Genomic DNA, 22,460 nt, shown 5'->3' on the forward strand with positions numbered 1-22,460 from the left:
CTCGCAATCTTGGCACGTTTGTCCCGGTGGGCACATACCCGAAAACGAAAATCCGCCACCACAAGCTTGTGTTGGGGGACAACACACTCCCCAGGTATCACCTTACAATCTAAGCAGGCACGTCTATCCTCTCTCCTAGCAAGGATAAAATCGATTTGGCTCGAGTATTGTCCACTATGGAAGGTCACTAGATGGGACTACCTCCGTTCTAAATTATAATTTATTTTATCTTTTCTAAATACGTATATTTTGCTATGCATCTAGATATACACTGTATCTAGATACATAGAAAAATTATATTTCTAAAAAAGCTAAAACGAATTGTAATTTAGGATGGAGGAGTATATCCTTATTAAGATGACCGTGGATGATAGAGGGTGACAGGGTGTTAGCCAGTTAGGTTTGACAATTTAACATCGATCGAATCTAGCATCCTCTGCTACCGATGTGATTACCTTCATCATTTTTTTTTGTTTTAACTATATTTACACCCTGTGACAAGCTCAGGTAAAACTTATCCTTTTCTATTGACTTATCTCATTCTCGAAATTCCTTGTAATTTTGAGTGGGGTGCTGAGGAGCTGTCGGGTCTTGGATCACTCAAATTTAGTAGCTTCCGCAGCAAAAGAAAAAAAGAATAGTAGCTTTGTTGTGGTTTCAACTTGGTTTGTTTCTCAATTCTTTTATATTGATCTTTTTGTTGACTTTATAATTCATTTTCCACCAAGCTAATGGTTAGGTAACATATTCTACATATGTATTTTTTTGTAAGGTAACATTTTGGGAAGACTTATATTTGTATAGTACTGATATATTTTATTTTCTATCGATGATTGAATATGACAAGCAAGGGTCTATAACCATGCCGAAAAGAAAACAAAGTGTTAAAATCTTTATTAGTCTTCTAAAAGAAACCCCCTCTAATTTTATTCTCTCTTGATCCAAACTCGTTAAAACTTAACTTGGGATTGTAGCCGTTAAGCATCCTTGCTCACCACAAGGTGTGCACCGCTCTCAACTTCGTTGCACCCTTTTGTTTTATAAAAATGGTAAATCTGCTAAGCGTTTGCCTCACCATGTCAGCATAGGAGAGGCCTTGTCGACGAACCTGAGCTGCGCCCAGCAGGTCAAGGCAACAATTCCATCATCCATGGAAAACACGCATCATCAGTTCAACGTGCTGGACAACCAGATCAGTCATGGGATAGCATGATTTGCGCATAAGAAGGGTGCGATGAACTATTATCACAAGTTGATCCGGAGAATGTACAGCCACCTGATATCCCATGAGTGAATCTAAAGGGTAAGAAAAAAAGAAGAAGAAAAAAAAGCTAAGAATAATCTAATCTTATACCTTGCTATCAGTACGCTAGTCACCAGGTTGAGAATCTAAAAAAGGTTTTACAAGAACACGGCAGATGACAAAATACACTACAGCTGATCACAACTGCTGCTCTTCTTTCTTCTTTTTTTTTACCTTTTCCTTTACTTTCTTTTGATCTTCTTGCCTGGCCCCTTCACCTCCAGTATGGTTTCAGTAAGAGCTGTTTAGCTCTGTGGGAACTGAGAATGGAGCAAGGGTGTTCGAAGGGATTGGAACACCACCCCCACGGAGAGAGACTGTGGGTCTGCTCCAGGCAGCAGTTGCCGTGGCATTTGAATCGAAAAAGACCACGATGACAGTTATATCATCATGGAAGTGCCTCCTCACCCCACGATCAATTTTCTTGAGGTCGGAATACCTCATCTCCCTCTTCTTCGCTGCTTCCTGCATTGCAGCCTTTACTAATCTTCGAGCAATTCCCTGGACATAAGTAAGATCAATGTCAAGAAAACAGCAAGTAATATCTTTTTGTAAGAGATATAAAGAAACAAAAAGAAATTGCAAATAAGTTGTGGACTCATGGTTGCACCATTCTGCCTGTTAAAGTACTTCCAGACTTGTTTAGGACAACGACACGGCATGCAATATACACTATCACAATTACTTGTCCTAATTAAATGGTAGCAAAAACTATTCAAAAATACTTCAAGAATACAGAAGAACATGATGGTGAACCTTTTGATAGAATTTCAAAGTGACAGGTAAAATGTATGTTAGTGGTCAAGGTTTCAAGGGATGACTGCATGCATTCGAGGATAACATTGATTTAGTTAGACTGTAGTATCAATAAGTTTTGAAAGCAAATGTGTTTGCTATGAACAAAATCTGTAGCTTTGGGGAGGTGTGAGAAATATAGACAAAGCAGTCACAAAATATATCATTGTATTTCAAGTTGAATGCAAATTGCCAAATTTACACATAAGACTCCCACCAGACACAAATACATGCCTTTTTGACACAAATGCAGTCAAAATATATTTTATTTTTTTAGAACTGTAAGATTGAAAGTCATGCGTTGATTTGTCTCAGGAAGTATTTCATAATTTCTTTGGTTTCTTGATATACTGCACTAGAAATCTGTGGTCAGCGTTGCATTTTGGACACGGTGCCATTGTCAGGAGTATCCACCAACTAAACATCTTACTAAGTCCACAAGCAGACATATATATACTGTCAATAGTCAAGATTACATGAGTAGATACTCGACTGAATCACCAAAGATTCAAGTGACACAAAAAATGGTGTAGAAGATGAAGATTAAATTCCAGATTATCCTGGCGATGGTCTAATACGGTATGAGGTGAAGAACACAAACTTGCATGAACTAAGCCACAGAGCAGTTTCCTTGTAGATCCATATAAACTTGAATGCTTAAATACTTCAATAGTAGATCCATATAAACTTGAATGCTTAAATACCTAGAACAGAGGAAATGCTTACTCTGGTACAATTCTCAAATTTAACAATCTAAGTGCCTCCATACCATGGCCTTCATCTACTACACTATCATAGAACTTGTTACATCTTTAGAAACCTAGAACAGAAGCTTCTAAAGACATAAAGATAGTATACTCTAAAATTTCCTATACAACAAGGTACATCCATCTACCTCACCAGGAACATCAGTCAAAGCTTGATTAAATTACGAAATAAAATGTAGTTTCATAGTTTTGAGCAGGCAAACAATAAAAACAAACTAGCACTGCATCTCCAAATAACCAAGATACAGAAAGATAAACATAAGATAAGAATACATACATTTCGAGGGCTACTCTGGACCATGTCAACAGCTTCCTGATTACTAAGATGCTCCCAGAGTCCATCAGATGCAAAAATGATGAACTTATCAGTTGGCTGTATTTGGTGTACAGTAATTGCTGGATCAGAACTAAGAAGTGGTCTCCTGAAAGTTTCCTGAAGGCGAAACTTGGAGTGCAAAGGTTCTCTATTGAACTCCGGTTTCTTCAGATATACATCTCCAATTGACCTTGTTATCTGCAAAACATCATCATACCATATGAGATGCCTGGAAGCATAGCAGTTCAAAATGCAACATTGCATGACAGAAGTCCCTTGTAAACACTAAGCATCAGAAGTAACTGGCTTGAAAAAAATTGACTTAATAGTTACTAGTCGACCAAGATCATCTACAAAATAATTAACCCACAAAATGCACCTATTCATATCTTGTGTCTCACACAGCAACATCCGTTTAAGGCACAGCATTAACATTAAGTTCACTTGGAGATTGCAATAAGAACATTGAGTTCAACACCTTACAACGTATTGGTTATGGTTCATAACAACATTGTCATATTACTGCACCCTGTTGGTTTTTGAGCAAGGAAAATAGGATTGTCCATAACTGTAGAATAATCATAAACACACATGATGTGGCTCTGTAAATGGAACCACATAACATCAAGCCAAAAGAAAATGCAACTATAAAATTTCAATTTTTATACAAGGTTACGAGAAACTTTTTTAGGACTGTTCAAAATATTTTGATACGTAAGTCAGAATGAATAAACAAAAACTAGAACTTTTATCTTATGAAAATTACAGTTCAAGCTCTTATACCTGGATGATGCCCTTCACACGCCAAACATTGTGCTTTAGGACCACAATATGGGGATCGTCAGGATGTGCTGCCTGCAGCTCTCGTCTAACCTCCTCATAGGATGCATTGTGTTCTGCTGAGAGCTGCATTGCCAAAACCTCTCCAGTTCCCTTCACTAGTCTCCCAAGAACAGCACGGGAATCCCCAAGGTTTGCAACATATAGAGTTCCACTGCAAACCACGCCAACAAGACAGCAAGAGCCAACCGCTGCTAATTGAGGTCTCAATGACCATTGGCTACTAACTACAGAAATGAACCCCTCCTCAGTCGCTCGGAAAGCCTTCCGAATCACATCTGCTGACATGCACTTGTGCTCAGATGCAAATCCTGAAAAAATAAAGTTTGTCATGCAAAAGGCATATATGAAAATAAGTAAGCAGTTAAAACATATTATGGTATAATTAGAAGATGTGACAAAAGACACTATCCTTTTTGAATCATCAATAACTTTTAGCAGTTTTATAATTATCACACTATTCCATGCAATTATGTGCTTAAATTCTGTTCCGAATCATTGAATTTAGGGGTAACGTTGGTCCTTTGTCTAAACATAATTGCATTTAAATTTGTGCGCGCTTTTCCATATTAGTCTACATTGGACAACATTCTATGCAATGCACGCATACAATCAAGATCCACCGAAATGGCAAATATCTTTATTTAACAGCAATCAGCATCAACTATACACACTTGCATAGCACAAAACCGGATGTAGCAATCATAAATCTGATAGCATAGCTTGATTGTTACTTGATCTAAAGCATGAACTTCAGCAGCAGTAGAGGCCTTACTCCTCAGGTGGTTGAAGAGATGATCATTGATGTAGCGCGCCGTCTCCGGGCCACCATGCCCATCATAGACGCCGACGAAGGTGCCTTGGAGGCTGGGGTCCGTTGCGCTCAGCGGCCCGGATTCCACCTGGCTATGGTCCTCCAGCAGGTTGTTGGCCTGGACCACGGCCATGGAGAACTCACCGTCGACGACCTGCCCGCCGTCCTTGTACCACAGGAGCCCGTCCTGGCGGCCGGCAGCGTCCGATCCTCTGCGGGGGCGCCCGGCCGGCGAAGCCGGCCCCCAGCAAGATCTCAAGTAATCCATCACAGCCGATAGCATCCCTCATCTCCGCCACCGCCCCATCGCCCACTTGGTCACGAAGACCATTTCTTTACCCTTCTGTTCCCCAATACCTTCTTCCTGCCCCGTCGCACCCGCAAAATCTGCAATCGGAATCAAAGGGGGGCGCACATGAAGATGAACCGCCGCGCATCTAGCACCCAAATTGCATGATCAAAGGGAGGAAGACCACCAGGTCCACCATACTTTCCTTGCATTGGGAGGAGAAGCAAAAAAAAAAGGAATTACCTTTTCTAGGATATTTTTCCCTAGTAGCTGCGCGCCGGATTGCTGCGCCCGCGATCTCTCAGCCAGGGGAGGGGGGCCTTAGATCTGGAAACCTATCGATCTCGGCCGCGGAGACGGCAGCAAAGATTGGGTTTTTGTAGAAACGGTGGGCTCCTCCGCGGGATCCAAAAGAAGCAACCAGGAAACCGAACCGAAAAGACTAAAAAAAGATGGGCTGTTCCGCTTTGCTTCTCCCTCCTCCTTCCAAGTCTCCCAAACTCGATCGAAGAACAGACAGACAGATCAGAGCACCCGCCTCCGCTCCACCGGGTATATGAAGAGCGGAAGCAAAGCGAGAGAGAACAGAAAAACTGCAGGAGAAGCAACCAGACCGGGACGGGAGGAGGGGCTAGAGAGAGGGGAGAGAGGAGAGAGGGAGGGAGGGTCCTGGAGGGAGGTGAGGCAGAGCCAGCAAGGCAGCGCTCAGAGATGGGCTCTACTCTACCGGTCCTAATTTCTCAAGAAGGGATTTGGGAGCGGTGGCGACTGCCTGCTCCGCGCTGCTGCGCCTGCGACCTTGCTGTTCCATTAATCCCCCACCCTTTTTTTTTCCTCCTCCGCACTGCAGCATTCTTCCCCAGAAAGAAAAGCCGGCATTTATAGTGCCCACTCCAAAGCCCCCTTTTTTTCCACCCTTTTCTCCCCCTTTTTCTAATCTGCGTGACGAGCTGCTTCGGATTGTACCCCTTGCTCGCCTCATCCTATCGCCTCGTTTGACCTGTTTCACATCACTACTAGTTTTTCACGCATGGGTGAAAGAATTAGGTAGAAATGGGCCGCTAGAATTCTACGAGGTGCAGTGCAGGCCGGTGAGCGCGAAGCAATGTGCCTGCGCCTCCTCGGGCAGGGTAACGCAGATGCTGATGCCATGGACGTCGCGCAAGTCAGGACGCTTCATGGTCCGTTTCCCATTGCGCGTGTACACGGGCGTTGTCGCAGCAACGGAAAAACGGCTTCGCTCGCTCGCCCGGAGAGAAGAAACAGTAACCAAATCGTTTCTTAACGGATTCAGCTTGAACGTCGCTTGGCAGCTTGTGCTTTTGACCCGACCGGTGCTCAGTTCTCGGGGTAACTGCCGCCCGGTAATTCAACACGATCCTCTCAATTCCTCCGATCAAACCATTCATTTTCCTTTACCAAACACTTTCAAAGTCGACGTGTACCCGTACACTAGACCCCCGGTAACCATTAGCCGTGTGGTGGTACCCATTTTCCTCATACAATACAAGTGTTTTGGAAATGACAGTTTTAAATGAAACGACCGTACGTAGCGCGGCCACTTTGCCGGGTTTTTTACTCGCCGGACCAAACCAAACCACGGACGGACAGGACGGACCTCCAGAGCGCCGCGGCACGGCGAGTCATCTTCCGGGAAAATTCCTGAGACCGGACGGCTGCCCCCGCGCCGCGCCCCAGGGCCGCCGAAACGGCTCGGCGCGCGCGCCAATTGGCGCGCGCCGCGGACAGTCCAGCCCGCAGCGTGGCGTGGCGTGGCGAGCGTGCGTGGAGGGAGTGGCCGTGGCGGCGGGCGGCGGCCACGGCTGGCATGGGAGAACAAGGGACAAGCCGGCTTACGCGGCCGTCCACGTCGCTCGGCAGCAGAGGCGACCTCGCGCTGCCTTTTGGCAGCAGCAATCCGCCTGCCGAGCGAGAGAGCGACTGGAAAGTCCTCGCGCTGAGCCGAGCGTTGGCCATAGTTTTATTTCCCCTTGTGTTGGGTTGGTGATGCTGGCTCTTGTACTCTTGTGACGCTCAATGCGGCGCGGTGCCGCTGCCGGCGCAGGCCGAGAGGTGCGTTCAGACCGACAGCCCGAAGGGAGAGATCTCCGATCGACCGGTGCTCGACGTGGCGTGAAGCGATCGGTGCTCCGGCGCGCGCGAATCAGCAGCGGCCGGCCAGGCGCGACAGCGGCGGGGCTCGCGGGCGTGCGGCCGCCGGTATTGACGCCTCGGCGTCCTTCATGGGAGTAGATTAAAAGATCATTGGGGCCGTCCCCTCGTGCCGTGGCGGCCTGGCTGGGACGCGGCATGGTCCGCCCGCGGGCGCCGGGGTGGATGGGGAATCGGGGATCGATCGGGTTGGGCTGGGGACCCGACCCCCTCGTGCGCGCCGCGCTGCCTCCGCTGCGTGGGTGCTGGCTGGCGCTGGCGTGTCCGGCGACGCGTCCGTGCGCGCGCCTGGGGCTCCGCGCTTTTCGGCTGAGCTGTGCCTTCGCTGGTCTCCACGGCGCCCCGAGGCCGTCCGATCGGGATCCGGCGCGTGCTGCGCGGGTCCGTTCCCCGGCACCGGCCGCGCTCCCAAGCGTGCGCCGACCTGTCGTTGCTTGCTTGCCTGCCTGCCGGTGGTCCCCCGTCGTGACCCGCTTGCGTTGCCGATTGCGCATGTGGTGTGGCTGCCAAAAAATATTGCTAGCTCTCTCTACCGTGCGCGCCACCCGGGCCCTGGTCAACAGCTCAGGATTATCCTACCGCTTCAGTTGGGCATGTCTATTCCCCCCCACCTTCACGTGTGGGCACGAATGGGAGGGAACGTGGGGATCTTTTTGATAAAAATCCATTCATACTGCGGAGATAAATCAGACAAATTATCCACGATCTTCAACTCGCCGCATGATGCTCAGCGCTCATTCGGTGAAAAATTACGCAATACGGAGTAGGTCAGAGCAGGAGAACCTTTTTGGATGAGATGGTCAAATGGAACGATCGAGGGACTTTTCCTTCCGCTTGTGACAAATTCCGACATTTGCTATGCATAAAAGCGCAAAACACGGTGCAAATTTTATGGACCCAGTTTGTGAAATCCTACAAGTTATCCCACCCCAATCTGCACCGGCTTGCGAGACAGCCACCCCGCGCCATGGATGTGCGCATCCAAACAGCTGCAGCTTTCAGAATCCAGCAGTAATCCACGAGCTAATTAACCACAACTTAGGATGGATCCAACCACGTACTGTACGTGCTTGGCCCATCCATGCATCCATCACACCGTACGAAAGCAAATCATGAGGGGGAATCATGCGCTGCATCCAACCTAGAAAGCCATCAGCCCATCAGGGTCACCTTTTTCTCGCTGCCCCCCCATGCACCGCACGCGGCGCGGCGGATCCCGAATGCGCTGAAAGCAACCTGATGCGGACGGGCGGGTGCAGCGTTGTGTTTGCTCCGGCAATTAAAGAAAGACGACGCCGCGCTGCTGCTCCCGTACGCCCATCTACATGTGCGGCGACCGCAGCTAGTGCGAGGCGAAGCACCGCGCAAATGGTGGAAAGGCCGCCGCTGGACGTGACGACGTCTCGAGAGCATGGCTTTGCACGTGGGGAGCTCGATCAGGATCCGAGGGCTAGACTAGAGAGCCCAAAATGTACCCATCCATTATCGTGCAAGCACACGCTTTTTTCGAACATAAATTTGTTATGTAATTTTTTTTACAAAGACGCACTTATATACAAATAGAAAAAGCGGTTAAGGAGTACTATATGTTCACGGAGGCACTCGATCTGCATACATTCTTATTTTGTCGCGCGAGTAGTCTTTAGTTTCCTAGACCAGCAGTGCAGCACGTGTTGCTATGTTTACAAATATAGAAAAAAAACCTTATGAAATTACTTATTGACTAGTAGTACATTCCAAATCTTGCGCACGGTTCTGATTATTACCTTCCAAATCATGCAATTAATTTCCTTCTAAAAGGTGCGTTTGGTTCAACTCTGAGCCGTGAAAAAGCTGCTATCAGATCTCTGCTGTGAAAAAGCTGCCTTGAGATGCCTGCTGTGAAAAAATTGAAAGTCGTTTGGTTCAAACTGCTGTGAGTTGTCAACTGTGAAAAAGTTATATATTGTATTTATGCAAATTGACAGTATACAATATTTCTTTGTGATGACCAAATTCTTTTTTATTTAAATCTTTATTTATATATATATATATGAAAATATTTGGAGTTAACTTTTTTGTATTCTTTTTAATTTTTATTTTCTTATATATAAAAAAGAATTGAAAGGGTATATATGTGACCAATAGTAGGTGTGTAGTTTTCACAAATTCGGAAAAGCTGCAAAAGTAAGGTACAATCTGTTTTTAAATTTGTACTAAGAAAAACGATTTTTTCAAAGCAGCTGCAGAAAAACTGAATCTCTTTGGTTCAGCTTCTGCTTTCTGAAAGTAGAAGCAGATTCAGAAAGCTGAACCAAGCGCAGCCTAAAAGGCTGCGTGGAAAATACTTATGACCAGGAACCATTACAGGCCCGCATGCCATTCGGTTAGTTTATTGATGACCGGCACACAAACTAAAAAGTCGCTTACTGTCAATCTGAATCTCTCTCTCTCTCTCTGTTTTTTTTTTGTCATGATAGCTTAGATTCGTTGCTGCTTGCTTTGGACCCGACGTATTTATGGCTTCCATATATAGCTTGGAGTGCAAACCACGATTGGAGCGATGCGAAGCACACGGAGAATACAGGGACGCCCGGTGACGGATTTTTGGCATCGTGCGGCGCCGCTGCAAATTTTCTACGGCGCGCCGATATATAGTACGCGTGGTGGCGCGAGCGTACGATTGGTGGCCGTGTCCCTGTTCTAAGCACGAAGCAACCAGGCGTGCACATCGCCCTGCCAAATTTGACCCACCGATGTGGTGTAATTCTAGATTCATCATAACACAAGGTATGGACACGGTGCATGCGCGTGCTGAAAGCTTGTGTGCTCCGGGACGAAACACCGAACAGTTCTGTCATCGGACCCATTGCTCAAAAAAGTCAAAACCTCAAAGCTCTGCTGCAAAAAAAAAATAATCAGATGATAGAAGCTCAGAGGCTAGCTAACCGGACCGGAAGATGATAGGATCGTTTGTACTTATCCTAAACATGACATGGATTATATACAGATCCTTTTGACATACTCCGTACACTTGCAGGACCACCATTGTCGGTCTCGTTAGAGTTGAACGGGTGTGTAAATTGGTGACCCTTAGGTGCATCTCCAATACTCTTTAGTTTAAATATTTATATTAATTTTTTAAATTAAAATCCTATTTCTGTATTTTAAACAAGTAGCATAAAATTTTGAAGCAGCCTTAGTTAAATGTATAATTAGTTACACGGTAACCGTAGGTTCGACGAAGGCTAGCTAGCCAGCAACTACTGCATGTACTGATCGGAATCACCCTCTTTATTAGTTGACCTTACGTTCTACTAGTACTAGCCTGTAGCCTCTGGCATGAAATCCGAGAGGAGGTTGGCTGAGTCAGAGCACCGTCAGCACACACTCAGGTGCCTGCTTGCTGTTCTGCTCTTTCACGCGGCTGCTGCGCTACTCGTCTGCACCCCACATGTGACCTATGTGAGAGGTAACCCTAGTCCACACCATACCATGGCCGGACACGCGATTGGAGGAGATGCAGAAACCTGAAGAAACGCGCTCACATTTCACGCCCGCCCGACGTCCGTACGCGCGCGTGGCGCGGCCCGCCGGTCAACCGGGCCCGGCCACACGTACTAGGCAGGTTCTCCGATTTTTCGACGCCACGTGACTACGACCAGATGTCCTACCCGTCCGAGCTGTCCGGCCGGCCGGTCGAGATCCGCCGGCTCACCGGATCAGACGTACTAGGGCCGGGTGGACGGCCACGCACGCAGACGCAGGCGTCCATGCGCACGGGGCGACGCGGCTCGCTCGTGGAATTATTCGTGGGCGGAGGCGGAGCGAGACGCGGGGGCCAAGTACAGGCAGCAGCCACGGAGAAGGGCCCCCCGCCCCGCCCCGCGCACGCGAACGCCCCGATCGCCCACATGCCCGGCCAACGTGCGCCGGCGATCAGGTGTCCGATCCGCGTACCCGGACGGCGGGGTCTGGACTCGGCGCGGTGTTCCAGGACGCCTGCGCCGCCGCGGCGCGCGCATCGGGTGGGATTCAGGGGCACATGCTGCATCCGCCGCGGTACTGCTGCCGCGGCGGCTGGCTGCGTGCCTGCACCGGCCGCGGCGGCCGGTCCGGTGGACAGGTCAAACCCTCATGTACAGTGTATTGATTTCATCTGAACCCGCGTCGCTTTCTGCTGATCTCTGAAGCGGCCGACCTGTCGAGTGATAGTCAATTCCCGAGCGCCACAGGACCGGCGTGCGGGCGGGGGCGGGGCTCGTGGGCGGTGGCTGCAGGTGCATGCAAGGCAGCCTAGCGAGCTGGAAAGCACGCACGCACGAACGCGCCTACGGTTGAGTAGGGTAGGGTAAAGGGAACTGGCAAGTGGCAAGGAGGATTCTCTCTTTCGCTCGCTTCAGTAGAGTGAAGTACAGGGAAACCGGAAGCATGGCGAGATTCCTTCTCGTCTCTTCTCTCGCCCGGTCACGACTCAGGCAGGCGCTCCGCGCCATTGCTGGATAGATCACAGGGGCACCATCCCACCATGCCTTTGCTTGCGTGAGCCAGCTTTCGTAGTCCGAGTCCGAGACCCGCCCCTTGCGTGCATCACACGACGAAATCCCCGTGCGTCCGATCAGTGAGGCTGCCCGGCCGAGCCGTACGATCGTTTGACCCGTTAGTTCGATTCTGCCGCGTCGCTTAGGTCACTTGCCAGCTGGGCGATCAGTACTGTATGCCGCTGGCTGTGCGGCGCACGTCCGACGCATCGGCATCACGATGCGAAGGTTGTTGACATGCCTATCGACACAAGGTTCGTGCGTGCAGGCAGATAAGGCAGACGACGAACCGATGATGACGCGTGCCTATCTGATCCCTTATCTGCTGACTCCACGCTCCATTTTTATCCCGATTTTTTGTTTTTGGCTGTTGCTGGTACGTAACTGACGACGCAACGGGATCCGGCTTGAAAGCCCACCGCTAGATTTTGTGCTCGTAGTGGGATAATAGGAGGAAACGCACGCCGCCGGGCTGCAGCCTGCTGGAGAAAGTCAATCCAGCTAGCCCGCCGGCCCGTGAAAGCAACGCCGGCCGGTGAATAAGGTCAAATGCTGATAGCGCAGTAACCCCTGGACATACGCGTGTCGACGACGAAGAAGAACCGATGCCATGATGGCTGGCTGAGTCCCTGCCGTGGAAATCTTGTTCACAGTATGCTGCACGTTTTTAGTGACACCTACACCATGTGCTGTCATCTCGAGTGTATCGTCATCAGGCCGTGCTAGCGGTCAACGCCCATCATGAAGCTCTAGAATTAAAGTCCAATGCATCATTACTCACGTTCTAGGTTTCGACTTAGTTTCAGCCCGGCACTGACCAACAAATCGGTTGATCTGCGACTTGGACCAATCAGCCGCGGCTAGTACTTCCTCTAAGGTTCAGATCGCGTGGCATACTGGCATCGAGTGCTGGTTCAACTTCCAGTTTTCTGACCGTCCGGTCAGAGTTCGGATGACAGGAGGAAGAGGTACAGTAGGTGATTCGTGTCAAACCTCCAACGAGCGTAGCAGACCAATCATCTCCAACCGGTGTATCGGTTGGCAATTGGCACTGTCCGGCGGGGAGCCGTGCCACGGCCACGGAAAGAAACGAACGACGGCGGAGGCGTACCGGGACGGCGACGCCGTCCGATCCCCTCCATAGAAATCAAAGGCCACCCCGACCGACCGCTGATCTCAACTCCCATCCCGGCCGTCCGTTCCATCCAAGGATGCAAACATCGCATCATCTCGTGAACTGCTTGGACGAGATGGACGGACGGTGGGGCTGTGGGGGCAGCATCAGCAGCTAGCCATGGACGACGCCCCATGTCCCAATGCCCGGTGGTAATAGTCTAGAACATGAACCCTCGCTCCTTGTTTATTTCAACCGAAGCAAAAGGAAATGCTTGTTCATCTATCTCATCCCCACAAGTTATCTTAACCGTTGCGTGATTTGGACTTCGGCGGAGCCAGTCACGCTCACTACTGGTGGCTGTACAGGTCGGTCGCTGTCGAGTGTCTGGTCAGCCTCTCCGCAGATCCGCTCTAAGCTAGTGCTAGATTTTACGCGCGCCTGGATCTACTTAATTGGAAACTCTTACATGAATTGTTTTTAATGTAAAATCTTAAAGGAAAAATGATAACTTTGAAACTGGAATTTCCTTCGGTAGCATGTGCTCCTTGTTTTTCCCCCCCTTTTTCCGGTCTAGTAGTAGAAAACTGACTATCTTGCGTACGTATCATTGGCGAAATGATTAGGGCCGGTGGACGTGCAAGTCGCATTTAGCGCGGGCATGATGATGATGCTTGTGGAAATGGCAGGGCACGGCATCATCACCCCTCCGGTGGTCTCGTCTCGTCCAATGAGAATCACGCACGGGAGCTTCGTGTTTGGTTCGGTAGATAAATAAATCTCGGCGAGGAGGAGCCGGAACCGAGCTACAACACAGTTGTTTTTGCCGGAATCGGGGACCATCCCAGTCGAGGAGCTGTCTGCTCAGGTCTCAGTCACAGTAGAGTAGACTAGTAGAGCTCCTCCTCAAAAAAAAAAAAGAGTAGAATAGTAGAGCAGCCAGTAGCCTGCCCCGGCGGCGGTCAGCCACGGCTTAAACAATGCACGGATACGGATTCGCCGTGTCCCTTTCCCTGGCATGTTTGCTTGCTCGTCACTCCGTCTCGCACGATGCGACGACGAGCTGGTTACAGAAGCCACTGCTGCCTGCCGCCGTGGAGAATGATAGATGGGCAGTGCTCCCCACCAATGGTGGGGATATCCAAGAGCAAAACCTTGGGACTGGGCTTCCACGAGACATAAGCCTGGTTCACACGTGGGCTCCAGATTGGGCCGGCCCATCGAGCGTTCGGGCCCCTTTGTTTACAAAGAGCAACTGAGCAAGAGAGGCCAGCCACTCGCCACCACTACTTAAAATGCGGCCCACTAAAGAACCGACTCGATTGATGATGACTTCTCCTCAGCGTGCTTGGTTTCTGTTTGTATGAAGCTCTCTCTGTTCATTCAGGCGGCTGGTCGCGTTGCGTCCGGGCGACAGAGCACTAGGGCCCTACCGGCGCTACCGCCCTAGGGCAGCCGAGCTCACAGTTTTGCGAAACCAGACTGGCTGGCAACAGCCACTGCAGCGCGTTGTAATAATGGCACGCGCGGTGTGGCAGGCATTGCTGCCCGTTTTAGTACGGGGCCTGCCTGAATATGGCAACTGCAGGCTCGCTGCAAAGCAAATGCTGAGACCAAATCTGGACACATTCTTGCTACCCCATGTACTCAGAATCTGCAGATGAGCACGACGTGAACCCACGAAACCAAGCCAGATCAGAGTTAAGACACGCGGTCTCTGAACCACTCTTTAATCTCTTATCCACATACGGACCCATTCCATCTCTTGTCAACATACGATCGTCACATCACACATTCACACGTGCCGTTTTTCTCTCTCATTTTTTTCTTTTCCGTTGATCTTTTACAGGGGACTGGTTTCTTTTCGTTACCAGAGAGCACCATTTCCCTTGCGGGCATCCGGTGCCGTCCCGCAAATCCTACTCCACTAACCCACCCCAAGCAGCCAAGCTGGCAGCAGTAACAACCGATCGGCGACTGATACGAGCACGACTCCACGGCGGCGTTTTTTTTTTTGGGGGGGGGGGGGGGTTGGGGTGGGCAACCACGACGGCGGTTTACGGAGCCACGAACTGCCGGCGGCGATGGAGAGTTCAGATGTCTCGGCGGCAGAGCGGGCAGGAGCCGTGCCTGTGGAGCCAGCAGTCGATGCAGGGCACGTGGAACACGTGCCGGCACCCGGGGAGCCTCCGCGCGGGCTCGCCCACCCGGAAGTCCTGCAGGCACACCGAGCAGCAGAGCGCCTCCCCCGCCGCGTCCACGGCGCTGTCCGCCGCGATCTCCATCGCCGGCAGCCGCCGCACCGCGTCCGCCGGGAGGCCCCTGCTGCCGCCCGTGTCGAACAGGTCGCTCGTCTCCGCGAACGGCGAGCTGATGGCGCTGATCTGCGTCCAGAGAAAAAAGAAACGTTGAGAAGAAAGTTGCAGGGCGATGAGCCAATCCGAAGACCAGTCGAGCAACTAGAAACGCATCATCTTGCTAGTGGATGGGGGCCAAGCCGGGCACGTGTTGATTTTTTTTTGATACTTAAACGTGTCGAAATTTGAAAGGGCGCTACCAAACAAGCAGCCACCCGCTGGTTGGTTAGTTGACGGTTTGCCATTGATGCCAGCAAAAGCTTCTTTTACTTGCGGGCGATGACCTCGCCTCACTAAAAGTGATCTAGCAGACGACAGGCACCAGCACCAGATTTTCTTTTAAGGCAACTAGCATTTGCCGTAACTAACCGTGCTATTAAAGGGATACCTTGTGCGTGTGTTCTTGGAAGAGATGCAAATACTGGCGTTGGATGAATTGGCTTCTGGACAACGTATAGTCTGGACCTACTGCTACTCATCGTGTGGACAGGTTTTTCTTCATGGTACCAGATGATGGTATTATTCTGCTGATTTGGCATTTTGGCTGACTGGATTGGGTTGATGATCAGCAGCAGAGCTAAGACACTAAAATTTTGCTGACCGATGAACCGACATTGTCCAGTGGAGGATGGGAGTATCGGCAGATTTTCTGAAGTGATAAGGCTAGCCGGAGTGTACGAGTGCACAGTACTGTTTGCCACTGTTAAATAAAGCTGGCGCCCATACTTTCAGCAGCGTTGTCAATTCGAACTTAGCACAGGACGGCAACAGTGGACGCGAATAGCTCTCGGACTGACAAAACTCATCGTGATCTTTGGTGCATTCGGGCTGAGGTCGAGTGGCTACCTGACTCTGCACGGCGCTCTGGACCGCCGGCCCCACCTTCTCCCGGACCAGCCTGCCGCTCAGGAGGCTGGAGATGATGTCCACCTGCGTGTACAGTAGCCGAGCACAAACGGTTCAGTCAGACAGGTACCGAGGAACACTATGCAGCAGCGTCTTTGATTCGACAGGAAACTGGCTCATTCCTCTCTCTCTGCTTTTTTTTCCCGAAGAAAACAACTGGCGCCGCTGCAGGGAAAAAAAACATGCCATGGGATTGGGAAGCAGTTGAAATGTGAAGCAGAGAGTAAATAAGAAGGTGAGATGCCATCGGGTAGCATCACCAACCTCGCCCCACGGAATCCATGGGGCACACCTAATCAGTCTTCGTCAACATCAAACCCCATTAGGCCGCGAAAACGAGAGTGGTGTGCTCCCACAGTTTCGCAGCTCGACCTCTCCAAGCACCAAGAGAACGCCGAAGTTAAAAACCTATCGGTCGTTGTGTCTTACTGGGTGTTCTCTTCACAATTTGTCAATGGCGATCGGATTATAGACAACGATTGCGAGGGGAATAGGGCCATGCCGTTTCGAATTTTGCAGTTCGGCCTTGGGTTGGGGCAGGCTCAATCCACAGCTGCTGAGAATTTAGAAGCTGCTCTTTCTCCTCAGCCGGCGATTAATTTGAGAGGGTACAAGGCAGAAGCAGAAGCAGATCGGAGAGCAGGAGGTTAGTGAATGCGCGTACCATGTAGAGGACGGTCCAGACGCCGGAGTCGCCCGAGTGCCAGAGGTCCCGCGACGCCTCGGCGACCTCGATGGAGAAGACGGCGCCGGAGATGGCTCCTATGCCGGCGCCGCGCAGCACCCCGCTCTCGGTCGCCAGCCCGATCATGGAGCCCGTCACCGCCCCGACCAGCGACCCCACTGCAAATTCATCACAGTAGAAACCCTGCTCAGCTCGGTCACTAGCGAGTAGCGACTCTTGCCTGAGCACCCACACAAATACCCGCGCGAGCACGCACCGGCGGCGAAGACGCAGGTGGCGACGACGCAGAGCACTCTCCCGGCCAGGCCGCACGCCGCGGAGCCGAGGCCGGCGCCGGCCCACTGGCACGGCTCCGGCGCCGAGCTTGGGCTGGGCGGCAGGTCCATCCGGCCCGGGGGGACGAGGAAGAAGATTAGAGGAACGGGGCCGAGGAGACGCCGAATCGGCAGCCGCTCCTGGCGTGAGGTGAGAGTGAGACGGCACGCGCGCTGGCGAGTGGTGAGTGGTGCTGACGCGGGAGCGCGGAGAGCTCGGGGACGGGGCAGGTGAGGTGAGTGCGTGTCTGGGAGCGCGGAAGGGAGGCGAGACCGCGGGAGCGTATAAATAGTGGCGGGGAATATAAAAACTGTGGTCTGGTAGTCCGGTGTGGAGCAGCCGCTGGTTTTGTTCTGTCCCTGCTGCCTCTCTCTGCCCACGCGGCCACGCACGCCCGACCTGCCTTGTCCGCTAGCCGCTTCTGCCCGGCCGGCCCCGTCGCGTCCCCGTGCTGCTGCGGCACGCCGGTTCCGCACCTCACCGACGGACGCTTGGGACTCCGTCGCGGCGGCGAGTCCGTCGGTGCCACCGGGTTCCGCTCTTCAGGCCACGAGTTCAGAAACTCGCAGACGGGTTCAGAATTTCCGGAAATGTTGGGCAGCTGGGCAGTAGCTTGGAGTGCAGCGGCCTGCTCCTTCTCGGAAAGGACGACCTACCGGTAGCTGGCCGCACGACGTGACGACAGAGGACCATCAGGGGAAGAATTACAGAAAACCTAGCGGGGGTTGCCATTGAGTATGGGCGTGCATTTCTTCAGAGTTTCCTTCGGGTACACAGTACTTGCAGGAGTGGAGTTACTCCATGGCCTGGCCCCCGCCGGTTTGGTGTATCAGCATTCAGCAACAAGCACGATGGTTTGCCGAGCGTGGCGTGCGATCTCTGAGACTCTGACTGCTGCTGAACGCCAGCGGCTTCAACTGAGCGTCCGTCCCTGTCAGGGATCCAGAATTTAGTTGAACCTGAAAACGACGCCCCGATCGTAATTTTGTACTGGCGTTTTGAGTCATCACCTGCCCTCATAGACTCATACAACAATGCTGCGGGCTCTGCCTGTAAAATGCATTTTCCCCATTCTTCGTCTCAGCTATCTGTTTGGACTGGCATGACCAGGTAGGGGAAAAGTGCTAACCGCCAGATAGGAATCTGAACTCGTTTTCTCTTCGAATAAACAAATCGGAACTCCAAACTCAAGAGTCTTGATCGATGTTTACTTCCACACGGAAGACGCGCATCACACCCATGGGCCGGGCTCGGCGAAAACATTTGGAACAAAACCGGCAGGGTCGGCGTAGGCGCAACCAAACTGGCATTATTGTATCCTCCGCCACTTGAACTGAAGAAGAAAACATGCATCAATCGAGTCCCCGTCAGCACCGGCAGGGTCGAATTGTATAAAAATATAAACGATCCATCCATCTTTCGTCGCCGGCTGTTACTAGTAAAATGCTTCTCCTACACGCGCCGCAGTCGACCAAATTGTACCAAGCGAGCCAACAGGCAACATCATAGCATGGCAATGGTGGCCGCCGATAATATGGAGAGGGTGGGATGGGATTGTCTTGTCGTGGTTGAGCTCGTGGAGCTGACGGCTTCTAGGGAGAGGGCTCGGGAAGAAATAAAAGAAAGGGAGTCGGCTACTACCAGTAGGAAGACGTCGGATGGGCAAGGGAACAAATTATGGGGGGAAGAGTTGTTTGAGCTTGAATACGAGCACTCGCCATTCATCTGATCTTCTCAAGTTCAAGTGCCGTGAACGGTAGACCTGACAAGCATGCATTTTCTTTTTTTTAAAAAAGAACTAACAGGAGAGCTGCTTGTTTAAAAAGAGGAATAAAGTCTAGAGAGGCGATGAGCAGCAGCCTAGCTCCAGCAACAACGGGTCTAACACAAGAACTACGCAAGCCGAGCTTAGCTCGGTTGGTGTGGCTCCCAGATGAGGAGCGCACCTGCCCGGGCTCGAATCCGGTTGCGTGCATGCTGGGGCATGGCTCTTCTGCAGTACGTCACAAGCCGTCACGGTAGCACCGATGGGCCTCTCTCTGTTGATCTTACCTAGTAAAAAAACAAACTACAGGCACTTCAAAACACTCATCCTCACAAGACAACCAAAAGAGGAAAAGAAGCTCTATAAAGAGAAGCGGCTACTACAAACACCGAAGGGTGGTGGTTAAATGCTTTGCTCCAGCTGCCGCTATCCAAAGTGAAGCTTTATCCTTGATCTGTTGCACTAGACGGTGATTCGTGTTACGTTCCTTCTAGATCGCCCAACACTGGTCTGATTTGTCCATCACTGGTGCACTAGTGCACTGAGTGAGCTTGTGCGCAATTATTCAGGAGTTCTCACTGGGCACCCATCAGTCCTTACAAAATAGGAAGAGGTCTGTCTCCGACGCCCGTCTATATGGAGGGATGTACTCGTGCTCGGCCAGCCACAAGCTGAGCAGGTTTCTTACGGTAAAAATTATCCATTTGGATTCGAGTTCTTAACTCACTGCTACAGAATCTCTCATTAGTTTTTGCCTTTAGTTCCGGTTGAGGTTGGTTCTGAGCCGGATCCTGTCCAAAGGCTAGGTGATGGAAGGGCTCTTTAGTCCCGGTTGGAGCGGAACTAAAAATCTCTCTTTTATTCTCGTTAGAGGCTCCAATCGGAACTAAAAATTTAGTCACAGTTGGAAATACCAACTAGAACTAAAGGGTCACATTTTAGTCCCCGGTTGGAGGCTCCAAGCGGGACCAAAGGGGTCTCCACATGTTAGTTTAAAAGAAAAGCATCTCATGTAGAGTGATATGTGCTGTGTAGGTGGGATGGTAAGAAAGCTACGCTCGAGGCAAGATGTCTTGAGCTTGAATCCGTGGACCGCAGGGTTGGGTGTACTTGCGCTAATTAAAATTTTGGACTGGTAATGCCTTTAAAATCCATGGAACCGGGACTAATGGCTTTAAGAACCAGGACTAAAGACCCAATCCAGCATGGGGAATCCTATTTTTCTGAATTTATTCATAATTTAACCGGCGCTATTCTTTGGGTGGTAGACGACGTGCCCGTTGACAGCGAGACGTCTATGATGACTTTGTCAATCTCAAGGATATGCTGGTTCAGTCTATCGAAGTTGTTCATAGCGGTACGGTTGCGTGTGTATATTCATAGGGTAAGTATGTGTATAGATGTGAGGGTTTGTATTTATACTTTGTTTTCAAAAAAGTTAGTTCATACACGGTTTGTTATTGCTAGCCCGGCAAAAAAGCTGCATCTCGGCAGTGATATAGTTTGTTAAGATTGCCCCAGGAAATTGACCTTGAATAGACAGGATTTTTGTTAAACACCGAAAAGCAGTTGGTGTTGGTGTTAGATCAACTCATGGGCTTGTCATTAGTCACTCTCAAAAAGAAAATTAAGGTGAGCATCTGTGGGTCGGGGATCAATTTCAAATGGCCACGATGTGATGATAACAATAAAAATAGCAAGAGGGAAACCTAGTGGCCTATGAATGGGTATGGGTATGCATTCCTGCGGAGTTCCGCTCGGACAGCTACGTACGTGCAGCCGTGCAGGAGCGCCCGGCGCCCGCCGCTGCCGGTGTCATCATCCATGCCTTGGACACCGGTTTTGTTCATCGACATGCACGGTGGTTGATGAAGCGTATGGCCTAGGATTTTGACAGCTGAATGTCACAACTCACAAATCGCAACCGAGCGTCCCCGTCAGCAATTCAGGTTTTGGCTGAAGCTGAAAACGATGCCCCTTTTGTAACATGTACTTGCATTTGGGTCAACTACTGCTAGCATATAACAATGCCGCAGGCTCTCCCATTCTTCGTCTCGAGTTTGTTAAGACTGACATGACCTGTCAGGCACGGCCGTGAATAAAAAACTGACATGACCACGTAGGGAAAAAAGTTCTAATAGAAGGCCAGAGCCACAAGTTTGATTGTTTTCTTTATTTTCAGAGAAAAAAGAAAGAAAGAAGAATGTCGCCTCCATTATAAAGAAGAAAAGAAAAGAATGCACAGTATCATTAGGAGCACAATGTCGCCTCCATTATAAAGAAGAAAAGAAAAGAATGCACAGTATTATTAGGGGCACAATGTCGCCTCCATTATAAAGAAGAAAAGAAAAGAATGCACAGTATCATTAGGGGCACATTTGAAGAAGCTATATTATTCCAACCGAAGGCCCCTCTAGCATCAACGCATCGACATGATTTGTTTCGAAGTACGCGCCGATCGAGTCCACATCATCACCGGCAGTTTCAATTATGGGCGAAGGGAATGGCAGAGCTGACTCGCGATCGCGCTTCCAAACAGGGCTAGCAACTCTACACGTCCTGCGATGCGCCAATACCCGCCATCGCCAAGCCCACAGGGTGGACAGACAGGGCGCGACACCGCTGACATGGGCGCGCAGAGCCGCGGCCGCGTCCCGGGCTACTGGCACCGGCACTGGCACTGGCACACCCGTGGCGTGGCGGCACTGCGTCGCGCAGCGCCTTGCCACGCTGCGCCCGTGCAATAACTCGCGGCGCCGCAGCGAGATCTGCTCCCAGTTATGGCCGTCGATCCGGGGCGCGCGCAATATCTCGCGAAAAGAACAGAGCTCGTACTGTTCCCCGCGCGGCTTCAATCCCTGGCATGGCCTCCGAAAGGGAAGGCGACGCTCGCTCGCTCTTGCATTGCATGCCTATGGTTTCCTCATCCCCTGGGTGGTGGTCTGGCCCGGCATTGTTCATCGAAGGCGCTGCTGGTCCAGGGAGTCAATGGATGGATCGACGATCGACCGAACGGTTTCACGATGTGTGGGCGTGGAGACGGGGGGCGTGGCGCGCACTTGTTGCGGACGCGGTGGATTCCGACGGGACGCGAACGAATGCGGCGAGGCTCAACTGCCGGCAATTAAGCCGGGCGTCGCCGGCGCTCGACAGCGGCGTGAGCGAACCGCTTGGATTAATGGAGCTCGATGCGTTGCCGTCACTGGCAAGTGGAGAGCGACGTCGTCTCTTCTGGCGCCGAGCTAGGCATAGCTTCTAGCTAGTGCGCGTTAGGGGTTTCCGATGGGATGGCGTGGCGTAGCGCAGCACACTGTTTCGGCTGGATTCATTCCTAGGGAGGAGTGGTTTTGCTGACCAATCTGACCCGCCGCTCGACTCTCGGAGTTCAGAAAGCGTCTCTGGTCTGATCGGAGACCACGGCGGCGTCGACGGCGAAGCAGCGAGCACTGCAGCAATCAATTCCGGCGAGGCGCACGTACTGCAATAATCGCGACGTCGCGAT

The 22,460-nt window shown here is 50.9% G+C and overlaps 2 protein-coding genes across 2 annotated transcripts; both read right to left on the reverse strand.

Moving 5' to 3' along the window:
- Positions 1-1,213: 1,213 nt before the first annotated feature.
- On the reverse strand, positions 1,214-5,979 carry LOC112874549 (probable protein phosphatase 2C 72). Its single transcript, XM_025937925.1, has 5 exons — positions 5,368-5,979; positions 4,797-5,222; positions 3,965-4,332; positions 3,143-3,379; positions 1,214-1,804 (listed from the first exon to the last, which is right to left on the reverse strand). The coding sequence occupies exons 2-5, from the start codon at positions 5,116-5,118 to the stop codon at positions 1,535-1,537; spliced, it is 1,197 nt and encodes a 398-aa protein (XP_025793710.1). The 5' UTR covers positions 5,119-5,222; positions 5,368-5,979; the 3' UTR covers positions 1,214-1,534.
- An 8,646-nt stretch (positions 5,980-14,625) lies between these two features.
- Positions 14,626-17,427, reverse strand: LOC112876255 (NEP1-interacting protein 2-like). The gene is made up of 4 exons (XM_025940320.1): positions 17,135-17,427; positions 16,858-17,036; positions 16,134-16,217; positions 14,626-15,314 (listed from the first exon to the last, which is right to left on the reverse strand). The coding sequence occupies exons 1-4, from the start codon at positions 17,262-17,264 to the stop codon at positions 15,024-15,026; spliced, it is 684 nt and encodes a 227-aa protein (XP_025796105.1). The 5' UTR covers positions 17,265-17,427; the 3' UTR covers positions 14,626-15,023.
- Positions 17,428-22,460: the final 5,033 nt, after the last annotated feature.

The sequence above is a fragment of the Panicum hallii genome, chromosome 9 (assembly GCF_002211085.1).
Source record: "Panicum hallii strain FIL2 chromosome 9, PHallii_v3.1, whole genome shotgun sequence".
Taxonomy (NCBI): domain Eukaryota; kingdom Viridiplantae; phylum Streptophyta; class Magnoliopsida; order Poales; family Poaceae; genus Panicum; species Panicum hallii.